The sequence below is a fragment of the Bacillus rossius genome, assembly GCF_032445375.1.
Source record: "Bacillus rossius redtenbacheri isolate Brsri chromosome 4 unlocalized genomic scaffold, Brsri_v3 Brsri_v3_scf4_2, whole genome shotgun sequence".
NCBI classification, from domain to species: Eukaryota; Metazoa; Arthropoda; class Insecta; order Phasmatodea; family Bacillidae; genus Bacillus; species Bacillus rossius.
The window spans coordinates 48,994,964-49,014,086 of NW_026962011.1; the positions used below are offsets into that span (position 1 = coordinate 48,994,964).

Sequence of the window (19,123 nt, forward strand, 5' to 3'; positions counted from 1 at the left end):
GTTTTTGTGCCCCGAATGGTGTTTCTTCGGGGGCCTCTGGGGCAGGGGCTGGCCTCTAGACCTGGGTGGGTTTGCCAAGACAGGGTACTCCAGTTCATGTCTATCGCTCAACACTGAATATTGATTAGGGCTCTGCCATTGCGGGGGGGCGGGGTAGCTCGGGGCTCGCCACGGCTGCCTTGGGGGCTGGGGGCAGTAGCCTGAGGGGCCGGCTTGTTGTGGGGGCGGGCGGACTTGAGCCGCGGCTGTTGCTCGCTTGTTTTCGCGCAATGCGCGTTTGGATTGCAGCTCTCTGTCTTTCCGCTCCTGTTGCGGGAGGTGACGCCAGTTCTCCCTCTTGTAGGCCATGCAGCCTCTGTAATTGGCGCAATGCGGGCCTTCACATCGCGCGCACTTTGCCTTCGTCCTGTCACCTCCCTGGGGGCAAACCTCGGTTTTGTGCCCTTGGCTGCACCATCGGCACACAGGGGAGGCTCTGCAGCCTTTTGCGGGGTGGCCAAACCTCTGACAGTTGCCACATTGGAGGGGGCCTTTGGGGTGTCGATAGTCCTCAACACGAATGCTGAGGCCTCCGAATGACTTCAGGCCGTAAATCCTTTCTGGATTTACGGCCTTCGGGAGCTCTACGACTAACTTATTTATAGGCTGCCTTGTCTGCCTGTTGTACAGAAACCAGAAGTTCTGCACTGGAAGACCCATTGCGGCGAACTCGGCCTGAATGAATTGTTTGTCGGTGCTGCTATGCACTCGACAAAACACAAACTTGTTCGGGATCTCGTCCCGTTGCAGCAGCACAGAGTGTTGCACTCCGGCCTGCTCCAGTGCACGCACTGCCCTGTGGTACTCCTCCACGGTGGCAGTGTGAATCATGAGCTGGTCATGGCCGCGACTGACGCACGACCAGCGCTCCTGCAGTGCTGCATCCAGCACTGTTTTAATGGCCGGGTAGCTGTGGCCAGAATCAACAAATACATACAGGGGTTTCACCTGCATTTTCTTTGCCTGAGGGGCAGGGTTTGGCGGGGCAGGGCTCGAACCTGCGGGCGTGTTGGCGGCCGTTTGATTGGCCGAGTTGTTTGCCCTTCTGACGGGCTGCTTGCGAAGTCGCTCGGCCTGCTGCCTGGCGATCGCGGGGTTCGTCAGTGGGGGGCTCAGTCTTTCGTCCTTTCCTCCCGTTTTTTGTTTTTTTGAGACGACTGTTGTAAAGCCGTCGTCGCTAGACATTTCTTGTTCGTCGTCGCTCGGCAGGGGCACATCGATGCACTCCTGCATCGCCTGCTCGTCACTTAACTGGTCAGTCATGTCGCTAGTTACACCCTACAACGCACTAACACCCACTGACCACGCACCGGTATTAAGCCGGGTTGTGGCTAGGCTGTAGGGTTAGCTACAACCCGGGTTGTTTTGCACGCTTACACTTCTTAGAAAAAACCTGGGAATACCACCTGGCCTGTGCGCGAGTAAACAGGCTGTTCCTGGAATCTCGCAGCTCCGCTTGACGCGTCCGTCCTCGGCCAAGGCTCGAAGCGACTCTCATATCCGGAAATGGGTTAAATTTAACCGGCATTTTTCGTGATACCGAAGTTTCACGAGCGAGGAACGAACATTTCGGAACTGTTCGGGCTTGTCGATTGAAATCTGATAATTTTAAGGCTTCCCGTAAAGCTGTATCGTACAATCAACCTTCAAGCATTATTTTGAAAATGATATTTTGTGGGGAACAACTGAGCGATAAGCATTTCCAAGCATTCGAAAATTCATGTGCAAGATTTTAGTTAAATTTGTGGCAAGATCAATGAGTGCTTATTTTGCTCTTCACAATTAAATCAAATGCACTATAGTTTAGTTATTTGATTAAATTGCTTAGCAAAATTAAATAACTAATAAATCAGTATTATTTGGTCATGTCGCGTAGCAAGGAAGACGAACTGTTGGAGGAGCGTATCGAAAAAATTCGGCGAAAGAATGAAGAAATAAAGAGGCGACATTTGGTAAAGATTTTTATGGTTTTATGTATGTATTTATTTTTACTAACATACCGGTCGTTGCAGGGAGCAGTATTAAGTGTCACCTGTATATATCCTCTTCAGTTTAATGTTAGGTCTCCCAAAATCTTTTGACAATATTTTTCTTTCAAAGCATTGTACAATTAATTGTGTTAAACTTCATGCCACCCCTATAATAATTCTAGCATACAGGTATGGATTTTAGTTTCGTTCATTAGCTTTGATGTGCTAATTAAATGTGCACCCTTTTCATCCTTTTCTATTTTCCTCCACCTCCCCTGCTCTCCTCTGCACTCCCTCCAGTTCTCACTGTAGCACTTGTATACGGTTCCCATCCTGTTGCAACATGCTCAAGCATGGGGCACACCGTGGTGGTGTGAGCCTTGTCCTGCAGCACACTGCTTCCTCCCCTCGATTCCCTCCCAATCATAACTACCCAAGGTCTGTCTGCTCTTCTTCAGTAACTTCTCCACTTTGCTCCCTCCATCTCTGGTTTCTAGGAGAACATTCCCTAGGTATTTCTAACTATTGGTCTCCTGTTTATTTTATATTCTTAGTGGTAGGCCCTCTTGTTGGCTATTTTATTCTTTGGACACCTGAATACCCTTATCCTAATATTTCTTGCCACTCATGCTACCAATCTATCCAAATCCACCCGTAAACCTGCCTCTGCTTCTCCGTATATATCTCGGTCATCGCCTTCTCCTTTATCTTTGACGATGATGGTAACGAGTAGTGGACCCAGTACACTGCCCTGCCCTCTTGAAGCTACACTGCTATTCTCGACAACTCATTCTCTACTGCCATCTGCTTTCTGTTAGTAAGAAAACCTTGCATACACTTCACCACTCTCCTATCTCTTACTACCCCCTTCGTCTTCATCAACTTTGCACGGTTTGTGGTACCTTATCAAATTTTTTTTTCAATGTCATTAAAACAGACATCTATCTACTTCCAAATATTGAACCATTGTACCAAATCCTCTAGCAAGCCGGCCAGTGGTATTTCACCTGAGTAGCCTCTCCTAAACTGATACTGTCCATTTCTCCTACTACATGCCTCTGCCCTATTTGCTCCATTATCTTCCGTACTGTTGACGTGATTCTTACTTGTCTGTACCTTGATAGATCCTCTTTTATCTCGCTTTCTCACACACCAGTACAGTGACCGCCTCCTTCCCTTCCGGTCGGATTTTCCCCTCATCTAATGATCTACTGAAAAGCATGGACCACCTCCCAAGTTTTATCATGCCATTTCCTATTCCATTCTTTCCAATTGCTTTTTTCATGTATCTATCTTCCCAATGTCCTCTTTTTCTACTGTCAATCATTTCCCATATCGCTCCGCACCTTACACATCCCCGAATACTTCCCACTGCTTCCCTTTCTCAAATACTAACCGGTACTGTTTTACCAACATAATTCCAATCCTAATTCACCATACTGCCCTCTTACCACTGGTATCACCTCAATGTCCTTTGTGTTCCTGGTGAACTTTTACATATTCTGCCAATTTTCTTTAATTTCTTGCTCCATTTTTCCCCTAAATAAATATTTTTGTCAACTTGATTTCCGTTAGCAGATGTTACCCAAATTATTTTTATTCTTTCCCACAGTAATTTTTTATCTCTTTTTTCACCCATTACAAATAATCTTTTTCCATTTTCCTGTAGGTAGTTTTAGAATGTCTACTAAAGTATGGTTTGTCTCATCCCAATGCTATCTTCTTCCTAGGTACATGTTCTCTCTACTATTTTCTTACTCCCCTCACAAATCATCAGTACTCACCACTTGTCAAACCTCACCTCTAAGCACAAATACTCTTCCACCCTCATCTCTGTGCTCCAGTACTGTCAAGTTACTTTACTTTCTGTCAAATTCTGATCCATACAGATGCTCATGATTGATATGATACCAGTGTGATGATTTTGTGTTTATTAGAAGCTTTAGAATTGTAACTTAAATTTTCAATTTGATTCGTTAAAAATTTTTTACACACTGGTATTTTTGTGGTATTGTAATTGGGGCTGGGAAGAGTTGTTAATTAGCCAAAGCCAAAGAGCTATTCATGGACTCCCTAAAAAGAATATTCACATTCAAGCCCAAGACATAAAAATTTTAAAATGATGACTGATTGGCTGTATGCCTTAATGCTCAGTCTCGCACACCATGTTGGTTTAAGGCGAGTGGGATTGAGCACAGGCCGTGCAGTCACTGTCGTGAAGCGACGGGCACAAAGTGCAGGTTCGGAAAGGGCACGTAGGAACTGCAGCCTCGTCTCGTCGGCAGGAGGTGGAAGCGGACAAGCGGCACGCGGCGAAGCTGAACGCGCTGGTGCAGCCCAAGGCCCCCTCGGAGGACTGGACGTCCGCGTGGTCGGCCCCGGGGGCCGGCCCCCGGCGCCAGGGCGCCCCGCCGGAGCAGCCGGCGCCCGAGGCCCGGAGGCGGCGCGATCTCGATGGGACGGACGGCCAGAGGACGCCCAAGCAGAATGGGAAGTGCTACGTGTTCACCGAGGTACTCCAGCAGTCGTTCGTGTTCATTCCTGCCGATATATGTTTGAGGATTGGCGTCCTAGCACCAACTAGGCACTATACATGTGTATGATAAGATTAAGACAGACATTAAAAGAGAAAGACGACACTAAAACCCATACATAAAACACCGAGAAATGTTTAATTAAACTCAAATTTTTGACCAAATGGTGGCCCTCATGATTAGAAGATGCCCAACACTCAAAACAAAATTTTCAGTCATGCTAAAGTAATATCTAAACATATTAACTTCTGGCCAACTTTTTTTTTTTAACTCTCTGTTGGGTGGGAGATGTGTCATTCTTTGCTGAGAACATGTATTTTGTGGTTTGTGTGGTATTTGTGCTCGAGCGGAGGCTGCTGAAGGCTGATGTGGTGCGTGTGTGTGGCAGGTGAACGGCCCACCCCCAGACCCCGTGTACAACTTCCTGGCGGACTCCGAGCGAGAGCCGGGCAGGGAGGGGGCGGAGCGACGGGGCAGCCGTCAGGCGGGGGCCAGGGGAGCCTCAGGCAGGCCGCGGGGCCGGGAGAGGGCCCCGCCCCACAAGGTAGCCTGTCCCAGTACGCCGTGCGTTGTCACCCTGCTTCCTTCCTTCACTCGTGTACGATCCTGATTTCCTCAATCTTGATTTCCTCAATCTTGATTTCCAATCAAGCTTTCCTTTGAGATAAATGTTCTTAATCGGTTGGGAAACAAAATTAATAGTATAGGGTTTAACTTTGCATTAGTTTTACGTTAATCCTGTCAAACACAGGTAGACTTGAAACTAACTTAAATTCTGTGGGGCGTTATTTAATTAGGATACTCCCTGGGACTTTTAAGTTCGCAATTTTTTGAAGATGGAAATAACGGAGCAAAATTTGTAACCAACTTTTTCTTTTAAAATCATCCTGATATCCTGATAGAGATATAGGGATGTCAAAATCTTTTCCTTATTTTTTAATGTACATATTTAAGTTCCTGCTTTTAAGATAGCAAAGAAGTACTGTATTATTCAATTGAAATCATAATATTGGACATATGTCTTTGCTAGTTTGCAATCTTATCTCTTTGAGAAAACCCGAAGAACAGACAAAGACAGATGAATACACAAACACACAGAAAACGGGCCCAAATCAGTGATGTCAATTGTTAAATGCAAAGACAGCGCAAATTATTCAGTGAAAGGAATTAACAACGAACAGTATCTCAGCATGGACAAATATGCTGACAGTGATGAGACAGTAGTAACAAAAAACAGTAAATGCGGATAAAACATCAACCCCTGGACAACACACCGAAAATACAGCGAGGCACATGCAAACCCAGCTGATATTGATTAAATGTAGGTTAAGTTAGATTTTTTTTGCTTCAGTTTTATGTTTGTTTTTTTTACAGTAAAGACATTGGAGATAAACCCACACAGTGATATTATTCGGGTATTTTTGGTAAGAAATAGAGTATGGCTGAGGTTCTTTCTTCTACTACAGGTTGGGAAGATGACTTTTAATAGTTTGGTATACAAAATGGTTTTGCTGATAGATTTCAGTGGTATTAGACCATGTTGGGGGAGGTTTTTATTATTATTATTATTATTATTATTATTATTATTATTATTATTATTATTATTATTAAATGAAAATCAAATTGGATTACAAGAAATTCCAGTAATCTAATATACCTTTGAACAGTCATCCCATTTTTTTTTATAATTAAGTGTACAACTAAAAAAACCTTTATATTCAGATTTTAGTGAATTAAAAGTGATATAAATTGTGAAACTTACCATCTGGTAAGTGTGCATGCCATAGCAAAACATAATGGCACTATTTGTTAATTAAAAATTTATGATTTCATAAAATATGTTAATTATCAAACAATCTTAAAAAGATTCTTCAAATAATAATAATAAAAAATATACTGGTTCAATTTTTTACTATAACCTAATCGTGTTCAAGTAGAGTGATGATATTCAGCCAACAAAATTTTTTTCTTAATAAAAATAAATTAATATTATAGAGAATTATGACAAATGTATTAATTACAATATTCATAATTTGTTCAAGGTTTTAAGTTATCTTCCTACCCTTTAGGCCAACAACTTTACTTCCCTTTAAAATATTATATATGAGACAGTGATGATTTCTTGCCATGAAAGAAATCCTGGTTTGCACTGCATCCATGAATTTTGTAAAATAATATACTTAGTAGTAAACCAGTTGCATTATCTGGGGAGAAGATATGTTTGATAAAGTTTCATCACTAACCACTCTAAGCTAAAACTATCCAAAAATTCTCTTGGTGATGGATTTAAAAACAATAGCTCATTTGTAAAATATATATTTTCCATCAGTGTGGAATGGAAATGCCGTGATTATTAACCGTTAGAATAATTTGGAATTCAGTATCATCATACCTTCGCCTGGTATGTGAAAGTTATGTTGGTACAGAAGAATATCGGCTTCTGCAGGAAAGCAGCTTTTGGGGAATACGGCAAATAGAAACCAAAGGGAAAGGTTGGTTTTGTTATGTCAACTATGTTAAGCAATGTGTAAAATGTAATTTATGTTGGTTACCTAACCTAACCGATACTTCACTTGGATTATTATTTGTCTATTTTCATGAAGCCTTTATTCTTGAGTATTACCAAGCAAAATATTACAACTACCGTATTTACTCGCATATAGGTCGCGGCAATTTTACCAGATTTGATGGGGAAAAAATGAAGTGTGACCTATATGTGAAGAAAATTTTTTAAAAATTTTTGAGGAATTTTTTTTTGCAATACAGTAGAATCCCGCCGATGCGACCCCCCTCTGATGCGTCCATTCTGTTTATACGACCGTATTTTGAGAAACCGCGAAAAATTTGAGCAGAGAAAGTCGAAAATTTGAGTAAAATCGGCTGAAAAACAAGTCTGTTACACTTTAGGGCGCTATGTGTTCACGTTTATCTTGGCGAGAGCTGTACTGTAAGCAGGCAGGCATACAAAAGATGGCTAAAAATAGATACAACCCCTCTAGACTGTCCACGCGTGACACGTGACCTGACGTGACACGACGCTTACCTCTCCCATCCCCTGCTAATTCTTCAAGGCTCATCACTCCCAGAGCCACAAACCATGTAAAAACACCCTCCCCCCCCTTTTCCCAACCAACATTTCAACACATTTCCTCCCTTATTTCAACCTTCTGCGTGAGAAACTGTCAGCATCCCCCTTCCCTCCCACACCGCATGCGGCAAAAGCCAGGTTGTATAGTCCATTCTCGGTAAAATAAATATTTTTATGGGCTTATACGACTGTCCTTCGCCGTTAATAAATACTTTATAAGTTTAAGTTATTATGATACAATTTGTTTATTAGTCACACAGCAGTTTATGCTGAAAAATCACTAATACCTCGATTTTATTGAATAGAAAAATTTAGCAGGGCCATAAATATATTTATTTTACTGCATAGTTACTTTTCCATCTGCATTCAACTGTGTTTTTTTTTTTTACGCTGTGAAGGGTCGTGGAAAAGATAATTGCTTGAGCTGTCAAAATAAACATCGCTTACGGCAAGGGCGGGAGCGCATCCTGTCGGTCTGTCGCTCTGATTATCTACTCCAAAAACATGACACAGCATTTCAGGATAGCATTGTTCTTATATCTTTCGTTTATAGCCGAATGTTTTCTACCTGATCCACACAAGTTCCTTCGCCACATTTTGAACGAAAATAACAACCAGCCGGCTAGCATAGCCGAACTCGCGTGACGTGAATTCACTTAGCGTGAGTATTTATCGGAACCCATAACGAAAACCGCTGTAGATATAAAAAATCATAACAGGCCTTTTTTTATTCGTAATTAAATTTACTACAACTTTTATTCTGTGAATTTTTTCAATACAAAGCACTGTTTTCGAGTTATAGTCTACAATTAAGACATTTTAAGAAGTCAGGAATCTAACTTGACTTCAATTTTCTATATTCGGTTATTACGAGTACTTGTTGTTACAAAAATTTATCACGCCATTATCAGCTCTCGTAGTAGCGGAGTTTTACAGTACCCGTTAACTCTTTCGTGCACGGCGCGCCGGCCGTTCGCGCCATTAAATTACCGGTGCGACCTATATGGGGGGAATCTTAAATACCAAATTCAAGACCTCAAATTATGGGTGCGACCTATATGCGATGGCGACCTATTTGCGAGTAAATATATAAATTGTCTGATAGCAAATTTGTAATAGTTTTGTCGTCGTACCTCCTTGCCATTAATTAAAGTCTAGGTTCCTGTCCATCCTGTCTGTGGCGCATCACGCTATGGGAGCACACCTGCAAGTCAACATGCCACCCTCAGACCTAGTGTAAACATTTAGAAACAGTACCTTAAAAATAAAGTTAGAAGGCTTAAAATGTGTCCAGGATGTTATGTTTCTTTTTAAGGTACTGCTAAGTCACACTTGTAATTTTTTTAAATTAGTTGTTACGTGTGATGTCACTTCCGACAGTGGGGGTGGATGTGGCATTTAATTTTCTCAATGGATTGAAATTATTAGAGAAACCATGAATATCCATGAATAACCTGGTCCTCCTGATTTCTGAGTTTTGCATAATATTCATTTTAGACTGTTTATTATTAGTAAATTTTTTTTGTGTGAGCTTGAAAAAAAAAAAATTGTTTGGCAGCGCGTAGAAAGTAAATACAAGTGAATCTGATTGCTACAGGAAGTAAGGCGTAACAACCACCATGCAGAGTACGAAGCGTGGCGTGCCGAACGCAACCGCATCGATCAGGATCGCATCAACCGCCAGAAGACTGCCGAGGGCCTCTGGCGCCGCGAGTGGGACAACGAGAAAGTCACGCAAGAGTAAGGCACTTGCGATGAATGGCTTGATTTGAATCGTGAGCATGAAGCATGCACATACGTAGGTAGTATATTTAAAATTTTTGAGAAAAACCTTTACATCCAGACATATGTAAAATGGTTGTAAAGTTTATTGTGAAAAGTGATTGTTTACATCAATGTTATATTATAATTATAATAGTTTCCAATTTCAGTTATGTTAAATTTTAACCATATCAATCTATCAATCACTTATTCGCACACTGTGTTGCACATGTATATTGAAAGTGGATTAAGTTAGTCTTCTACAATTGTTAAATATTTGTGGTATGAGATAAGTGGTTTTTCTTGCAGTTGTAAAGAGGATGAAGGCTTAAATGAACCCGTTAGTCATCCATCTCAAGGACGTTTTGCCAGCGGGAGATTTAACTCTGCCCCTTTAGAACGTGAGTTTCCTACAATGTTTTTTCAACTTTTAGCGTAATATATTCTTCCCTTATAAGGATACCTTTCCTTTAATCAGATGTCATTATTACATGACTCTTTGCATTTCTGTGAACTAAAATAAAATATGAATCACTGAAACTAATTTGAAGTGTCTGCAGAGCATCATTTGGTTTTGCTAGATGACTCACTCTTGCATAGTTCGTACTTGCAACTGCTGTTGTAGGTGATGGCGAATCGGCAAAACTGCCAGAAAGAAACCCACCTGCAGGCAAGCGGAATATCTGCAAGGTTGACGGGACGCTGACCATTTCGATTGCCAACGATGCTTCTCTTCCCACAACTGGCTCGTTGCAGAGAGTCAGAGGTAGGCTGTTTTCCTGTCTGTGATGTACAGTGGAAGGTCTTAAAATCCTGCACACTTGCAGGATTATTGAATGTCAATATAGTTTTAAGGTGAATACAAAAGTATAATTGGTATACAGTGCGATGGTATATAAAACAAGTAGTGATAAGTTGCTCTATAGAAAGAAAAAAATACAGATGAATTCAAAGATAATAATCTGTGTATTAGTGAGGCAGAATGATAAGTGCGACTCACTAGTGTTTCTACCGCATAACTCTTCTAAGCACAGGGCTCTGAACTAGCGTGCAGTATTCTTGTTTGGGTAACCATAACATTATATTAGGGATGGGTTGGTACCGGTTCTCGGTTCCTACGGTTCTCAGCATTTTAACTGGCACCGAGAACCGCAGCTAAAATGTTGGTGCCGGTACCGGTACCGGCAGTATAGCAAAACCCTTCACGAAAATAGTCCTTCACTATAACTTAACTGCAGCATGAAATGGCTCAACTCACGTCCAATTCACATATGAATTATTTTTTTAGTATTCCGTGTAATAATATTCATCTCTAACTATAAAATAAATTACACGTGAAAATATTTAATGTTCTCGCCACATCTGTAAACAATGTACGTTTCACAATCAAAACATAACAGTTGAAGGTGCCATAGATGTAGTTCATAGATGTGTGCAACTCTATAACGTGCCTCAGAAAAGATGTGACAACAGAAAGACGCCATGTTTGTTTCAATTTGTTTTTAAAAATAGGCAGTTAAGCTGGGTTTACGATTGATTTCCTTAAAAATTATAACTTAACATCGAGCTCACGATTAAGTCAAAACTACATTTTCCCGTTTATGATTGACATAGAAGTCGTTAATTCTAACCAATCACAGCACAAAACACATGGTCGGCCATTGTTCGAAATGGAGAAGCAGGTTTGAAATAGGTTATTGACAAATGGGATATCTATTTTTCAAAATGGGTGATGATTACAAATTACAAATATACGAATTCTAACCCAAATTACTGCCTCGCTCGGTCCAATAATAAGACATAAACTTCCGGTTGAATGGTTCCGGTTTGTTGTGATTGGTCGCTTCCCTTAGGTCTTAACGAAAAATATAAAATATAACCATTTCTGTTAAGTCTTAAGTCATCATATGGTTCGCACACGACCCGTCAAAATTTACACACGACAATCATAAACCATTCCACTAGTTTACATAGAGTCATATGGTAAGTACACGACTAAGTCTTAATTCTTAATTCTTAATTTTCAATCGTAAACCCACCTTTAATTGAGTCGTTGACACGTAGTAAGGGTGACTGGTGTATTGCAAATTCCACAGAATATTTGTTTAATAGAATTAATGATTGATTAAAAATTTTTCGTAATAATTTTTGGCATTATAAAATTTTATGCTTTTTTTTGTGCAGTGCTTTGGAATGTAAGTTCACTGCATCTGCAGCCATCTAGTGTAATGGCTAGTAACTTTCTCTTTTAGACAAACAGGATTTTTTTGAAGGGGGAAGTTTATTTTTTTTTATATATAGTAAAGTGGTGTATGGATGTGTAGATGTATTTTACTATTGGCTGGTCAAACAAAATGCATGTTGACACTTCTAAAGTATAATTATTCTGGCCAAATAGAGCAAATTGTGTAAAAAATGGCATCAGAAGTGTGGCAGTAATTTACTGTTGACTGTGCAAACAAACTGAATTCAATGTAGGTAATAAGTTTGATGGACAATTTAATATTTTAATTCTTTGAAAGTTCACCATCATTGTATTTATTTCCATTATTGTAACATTTTCTTTTTATTCCTATGTTTTAAAGGAGGGTGTATGTAGATTTCTTGAAGTAATTACTATATTAATATAGTAAATTTTAGTTTTATTAATGTTGGTGTGTTTACTGTAGCTTGAAAACTATACTAAACCTTTTAATTTACTTTGATAGCCTCTTTAAAGACTGAAACATTATGCCAATGCATTTCTTTGTAAGTATACAATAAAAACATTGAGGACAGATCAATACAAACAAATCATTATTTTCAATGTTATAAACAGTAAATTGTTGAAGATGTAAGTCTGGACACATGCTTGTTAGTGCTTTTTTGTAGCCAAACAATAAATATTTTATTACTTAAAACACCTTATAAATAATGTGTGAATAATATATATTTTATTTTTTTAAGTCAGAACCGAGGAACCGAGAACCGAGAACCAATTTTTAAGAACCGGTACCGAACCGAGAACCGGGAAAAAACAGGAATTGACCCATCACTACATTATATGAAGGAGAAATGAAGATAAAAGGTGTAATGAACGTCCCTTGAGTGCTTTCAAGAATCTCTACTGGGCTTTTCATATCTAATAATTATTCTGAAAACATGCTTTCTAGCCATTTTCACTCTCCTAAAAATACAGTTTAAAAACAAAACATGGAAATAGAACTACCCATCCACACTCAGCAAATTTTTAAGTGCTAATTTTATGTGTGTAAAATGTTGGCAGACATTTAATTACTAGGTTCTGCTAGGCAGTTTAACACAGACTGTCATAGTTAACTATTATTTTTTAAAGTTTTTTTTTTTGTTAATCATGCAGTCTGCCAAGTGGTGTTACTAACAATGACCAGTGTAGTTTCTCTAGTAGTTCTGTGTGTGTCTTTAGTGCACTCGTGACATGAGAAAACGGCTGGTTCTCACAAATAACGAGCTGCTGTGAAGTTTCCGCTGCGTTCTTGCCATGCGTGACCTTGCCTTATGTCTCTGGTCCCTTTCTTGAGAACCAGTAATTATTATTGTTCCCATCTGCCACAGCATTGTGCATGTGGCATGGTCAACGAAATACAGTTACAGACACAGAACCATAGCAAATAATGTCTTAATAAAATATGTGATCATACACTGTCCGAACTGTATTGAACCATATTTGTTCCCATTGTGTAGAAGAATACATTTCAAGCTTCGCTTATCTCAAAAAGTAGAGCTGATAGAAAAAAAAAAAACTAATTTCATATTTAGATTAAGTGGCCCAAGTATAGCTAAAATCAGTTCCAAAATCCTAGGCATCAAAGATTTTTTTTTTCTTGTTGGCCTGTGTTATTTACATTGTACCAAAAATGTAAACAACTTAACCAAGTATCGTATGTGATCATAAAGCATCATAATACTTTTGTATAATGTTTTCTAAATTGGGTGGCTAAGGGCCTGTGTTGGTTAGAATAGTGATGTTTGATTATTAGAGTGACAAATTCTCTTGTAAACACTAATAATTTCTCTTTATTTTTATGCATGGACTGTTTTTCCAAATGGCGATTATGTTCTTTTTATTTTTGAGGTTACTTCTTGTATGTGCTGTTGTGAGATACACATTAGTATTTAACAACCATAACCACTTTAACTGTATAGGAAAAAAATAAATTTTATTTCTAAACTGTCTTATTTCCTTGTAAACAGTAAAGAATCAAACAGTTTTGTTGCGTTAGTTCCAGGCTGATTCACAGTATTTTTTTTATTTTGGTTATTCAGTTGTCATTCTTTCGTAATTACTGATTATTACACTATATGAACATATCACCTTATGAAACTAAATAGTTTTTCATTAATAGAATGCAATTTTTGTGCAAAATACTTGTAGATATGACTTTTTTTGGAACCTAGGAGACGAACTGAGACATTTATATGCATGCAATTTTTGTATTTAAGAGTTCAATGGCTACAAAAAAATTATGAAAAAAAATTTGTGGTACAAAAACACACATGCAACAAAAATAACCAAATCTTTTCTAAGTTCAGGCAACAAATTTCATGTAAAAAAAGTACCTGCTTACACAAGATAACAGTTTATTTGTTTATCATATGTAGAGACTGGAAAAAATCGCGGTTTCAATGACCTCTAGGATAGACTCCACGATCCTCTATGCACTCGCCAAATTACGCCTGCTCATTTGTTGTTGACTCGTGACACATTTTAACTGGGTTTGCTCGTGATTACATACTTGTTCTGCTTAGAGTTTTTCATTGGCTCAGATGCCTTCAGATAAACTGTGGCCCAATCGATGAAGCAGCACGAAGGTAATAGAGTTTTGATTCTAGCCTGTCGCGAAATGAATCCGCAAATTTTTCCGGTCTCTAATCATATGGCGTGCAGGGGGGTTCAAAACACACAATTTAAATACTGCTCACTTATATCCAAATGGCTTCTGTTCATCGAAAGCACGTAAGGAAACGTTGAAGTTGTGTGTTGTCTCGAGTGGAGATGGTTCCCATGGTTGCAGTGAGGCCACCGGCGGTGGTGGGCTCGGGCCGGGTCGGTCCACGCCAGAAAGCGCGTGCGAGCTACAGCAGCCAGTCGGAAGACGAGCAGCACTCGCCCCAGAGGCTGTCCCGAGCAGCGGACCCGGCACGGAGCATCGTCCAGACGGTGAGGTGCAACCCGGCGTCCCTGAGACCTCCCCTGCCCCCCGGCCACTCGCCGGGCGAGGGCAGGCAGGGCAGGAAGAGGAACATGCGGGGGGACTGCCCCAAGAAGGAGCAGCGTCGGACGGACAGCACGGGCTCGTCCAGAGGAAACGACTCGGAAGGCGCGGGGGATGAATCCTGGGAGGACGTGACCACCAGTGGGACGGAGAGCGCTTGCGAAACTTCAGAGGACAAAGCACACTCCGCAAACAAGACCTGTGGAGATGCTGTTGAAAATGTTAAATCTCGGCCATCTGCAATTTCTGGAAATTTAAATGGCGGAGTAAAAACAGCGATTCTAAATGAGAAACCAACTAGAGTTAATAGAATTTTAGAAGCAGAAAATCTCGACATTGATGGGATACCTCGGTTGGATACTGCCCACTTAAAGTGTTTGGAGTCCGCTGATAAGCCCTACAATGATGATTACATCCAACACCGGGAGCTAGATGTGGATGGGTATTTTTCAGCAGTTAGTAATAAAGATGTTTTGGATCATGAATCAGATCTTCTTGACGGAAGGCCAGTTGGAGGAAAATGAATCTCAAGGAAGGAATGAGGCTGTGAGAAATATATAATGTTTCTAGGAATGGATCTTACTATATTTAATCTCTGTAAACTCATTATCATTATTCAGTACTATTTGTAGTGTTTTTACACTAGAATTTTTATAGCAGGAAGTGTTTATAAAAAAAATATTTAAATTATTTATTATATATTAAAATTTGTTGATATTTCTGTAGTATTCATAATGGTTGAGTAACTAGTTTTAACTAATTTAGAGTATTTATTATTTATATTTAATTTAGGGAGATATATATTTTAAGATAACAAGTTTTTTATATGAGGTATTAAACATATTTACCCAACTTTCACACTTTTAATATGAATTGAAAATATATTAAAAGAAAATACTGTTTGAAATATTGTTAAAATCAGGAAAGAATGTTTTTTTATCTGTGTATAAGTAAAAATGGTTTGTGAAAATGTGTTGTGAATTATTTGGAAGGTTGTGTATGTACATGTAGTATATGCATTATCTCTTGCAGAATTTAGTCTAGTTGACATAAAATTTGTATGACTCACATTGGAAGAGAAAGTGTTGATTGGCAACAGCTCATTTTCCTTAATGTTAAAACATGGAAAATGTGGTACAAAGTGAGTGTATCAACAGTACAGATTCAGAATGTGTTCTTAACATTTGCTGCTGCTCTAAACGCCAATGGTACTAAGTACTTTTATAGTCTTTACATGAATGAGTGCACTTTCTGTTCATTCTGGAAGTAGTTAAGTGTGATGTTTCCATTGAAACACAACTGTGACAGTAGTGATCGGGTATTTATAGATTTCACTCGGCTTTTCAGAATAACGAGAGGTATCAGTGCTTCTTATAGTTTTGTAGAAGATTAAATTTATTACAGTAAAAGCTCTGAAATCTGGTTTTAAGTTTGGGACCATGATCATGATTAGCGATTCTGCTGGATTATGGAATGTCAATATACCCTTATTTACCTGAATACACCACATCCGTGGATCATAAACAAAAACATTTGTTGTTTGAATAAGCATTGAAAGAACTATAAAAAAATTGGTTGTCTGTAAAGTCGGTTTACGGACGATAGTTTAACGTGACATAACAAAACATTGATGAAATGATTGCATACTTTTATGAATAAAATTGAATCATTTTTATTGAATTATCACTATTTTGTATGGATACAAAGGAGTGAAATGAAATCTACAATTTAATTGATAAATTTGCTTTTATTTGCACTAATTAATTCAAATATGTTTATTACTTTAACGAAGAGATTATTTTAACTATAACTTTTATACATGTTTGCTATTGAACTTCTTCCAATCTGTGTTATTCTGTTAAGGATAGGACGATGATAGGAAAAGTAGGAAACGAATAGGAGTGTTTCAAGTTTAATGTGCCTCGAAAAAGTCAAATCAATGGTGGTTCCAATCGAGTGGAAGAGAGATAGATGCGGCGCAAGCGTACAATGAGCGTAACGGGATAATGTGCGTAACGGGACACTTTTTCGTGCGTGCAGCCAGCGTTCATCGATTTATTAGACGTCACGTCAAAAACACCCTTTTTTTTTACCATATTTTAAATTTTCTATTGAATGTCATAACAGGACACACTGGCTGGTGGAAGTGGTGAGTTGGCTGTTCGTTTTCTTTGCCACGCACATCATAAATACAGTAGACTTCTGATTATCCGGGTGTGGATTATCCGGTTTGAATATTAACCGTGCCATATTAAACTTTCATAAACCATAAAAACAAAAATAATTTTTTATTTTTTATTTCTATGTGCCCTCAATGCAACGGCACTTGTGTAGCATTAAATACAATGCAATGAATTAATAATGTGACGGATCAACAAACAATATTTTGCTTTTCCTCAACAGCTATTCGCTTCCTTAAATGCATAATTAATTATTTCAGCAAACGTTTATATTCCGCCATTCTGCATGTCACCAACAGCTTTGGAGAGAAAATCCAGAAGCTTTCAGTGCTAGTTTACCTTGAGCTACTAGGATACGCTAGTGGAAAATCATGGCAGACATGCATTTAGTAAACAAGAGTTGGGAATTACGTTAACATGTTAGATAATCTTTCTAATAATATAAAACTGTAAGTTTATGTTTTTTCACATGTAAATTTTTTTGCATGCCGCGTGCGCACGTAAAAATTCATTCTCATATTTTTTATAAAGCATCTAAGGAAGTATAACCTATTATCACTACTATTCACTTCAATAAATGTTTTTAATGATATGGACCAGTATTCAATATGAATCAATATAGTATAAGATATAAAAGCACATATATGATTTTTATTTGTATGTTGATTTTTTTTTATCTTAAGCATTTTTTTTATCTTGTAAAATTTTTGTTGTATAGTGCAAGCACATGGTAAAAATTCACTCATTATTTTATTTAATAATGCGCCTAAAGAAGTATAACTTCAAAAACACAGGATGTGTTTAATTTTGTTACATCCTGAAAATGTAACCTACAATTTCAGAAAAAAAAAAAGTGGAATTTGCACAGTGCCTTTGTTGCGGCCAGGGTTTTAGGATGGCCGCTGGGGTTGGCAGGGGTGCCAAAACTCATTTCTTCTTCATTCACTTGCTCAGTCAGCGGATGAAAGATTTTGAAAATGGAAAATATTAAATTTTATTCACATATTATTGCAAGTTTTTTTTGCTATCAGAAAAGTGCTCTCATTTGTGGATTAGACTTAAGTGTCCACTATTCTGTAGCAGTGATTACAAATAAATTACCAAACTATTAAATACTTCTTATAATATGTTAAAACCTGTGTTAACAATTTTCAGCAGTTTCCAACAGAAAAAATCTAAAATAGAATCAAAAAAGTCAATTATGACTGATATGTAGTAATTTATTTTCTGTTCTGTCTCTGTTAAATCACTGTTTCTCTACCTTGGCTTGATTATTTCTGAATACTGTAACTGATAACTCCAAGGAAATCAACAGATTAAAAAAAAAAGGGAAAGAAAGTTAGATTAAAGAAAGGAGTTGAGGATAATTACATTGAAATGGTGTAATTTGTTTGAATAAAAATAAAAGAGTGCCTTGAATATTGATGGATGTGAGAATAATTCAAAGGAGAAATAGAATTAGCATCCAAAGGAACAAGGCAAAATGTATATGAGGACATGAAAAAGTAGTATTTAATTTAATTTCATCTCTGGCTGTTTTTTTTTTTTTGTTGGAGTAAGGTTTTTTTTCAGTGCATGCATTTTACAGATTTATTGTTTTGGATGCAGTGTGGACCCACAAGCATGTGTTCAGTAGTTTTTCTGTCTTTCTTGGAAAACATAAATTGTATCTTGTGTAAGATGTGTCCCCACATCCTTAACCCTTGAAGCCCTCTCATTGGATCTGCGACTGTTTGGACGTATATTTTTTCGAGTTTGAAAATATTTAGTTCCAGCAGATACATATGTGTGTGTTGTGTGTGGCTTTATAAAGTGAATTTAATTTTGTTGCAAATTTTAAATTCTGCGTTTGTATCGTTTACTGTTCTAGATGTAGGTGACTGGCATACAATTTGGAATAAAATAATGTGATTTTTAAGAAAGTTTATTTTTTTTTGCTCATAAAATTAGATTAGTATTTTTTTGGATATTTTTTAAATTTCACAAATTTTTTTGGCTTCTTCAAAAATTATAAAATGGGGTTTATCATGACTCAAATAAACTTAAATATTTAGTTGTGTATTGACTTAAGAAACAGACTAATATAATAATATTATATGCCAAGAAAAAAAAGCATTTTGTTCAAGTGAAGGTATAACTATTGAAGAATAATGTATAATGTACACAATGATTTGTAAGGGAAATTGTAAGAATTAAATAAATAACGGTGTGAAAACTTAATACATTATTAAAACAACTTTAGAATGCATAAGAAAAACATTAACTTTTCCACAGTCTCCTAGCATTTGACAGTGAAAGTGAGCTATTCTAAGAAGTT

At 38.1% G+C, this 19,123-nt stretch overlaps 1 protein-coding gene across 1 annotated transcript; it reads left to right on the forward strand.

Annotated features, from left to right (window-relative positions):
- The first annotated feature begins 1,638 nt into the window (after positions 1–1,638).
- On the forward strand, positions 1,639–18,728 carry LOC134542397 (coiled-coil domain-containing protein 9-like). The gene is made up of 7 exons (XM_063386597.1): positions 1,639–1,991; positions 4,295–4,522; positions 4,932–5,087; positions 9,229–9,371; positions 9,702–9,793; positions 10,018–10,158; positions 14,426–18,728. The coding sequence occupies exons 1-7, from the start codon at positions 1,905–1,907 to the stop codon at positions 15,148–15,150; spliced, it is 1,572 nt and encodes a 523-aa protein (XP_063242667.1). The 5' UTR covers positions 1,639–1,904; the 3' UTR covers positions 15,151–18,728.
- Positions 18,729–19,123: the final 395 nt, after the last annotated feature.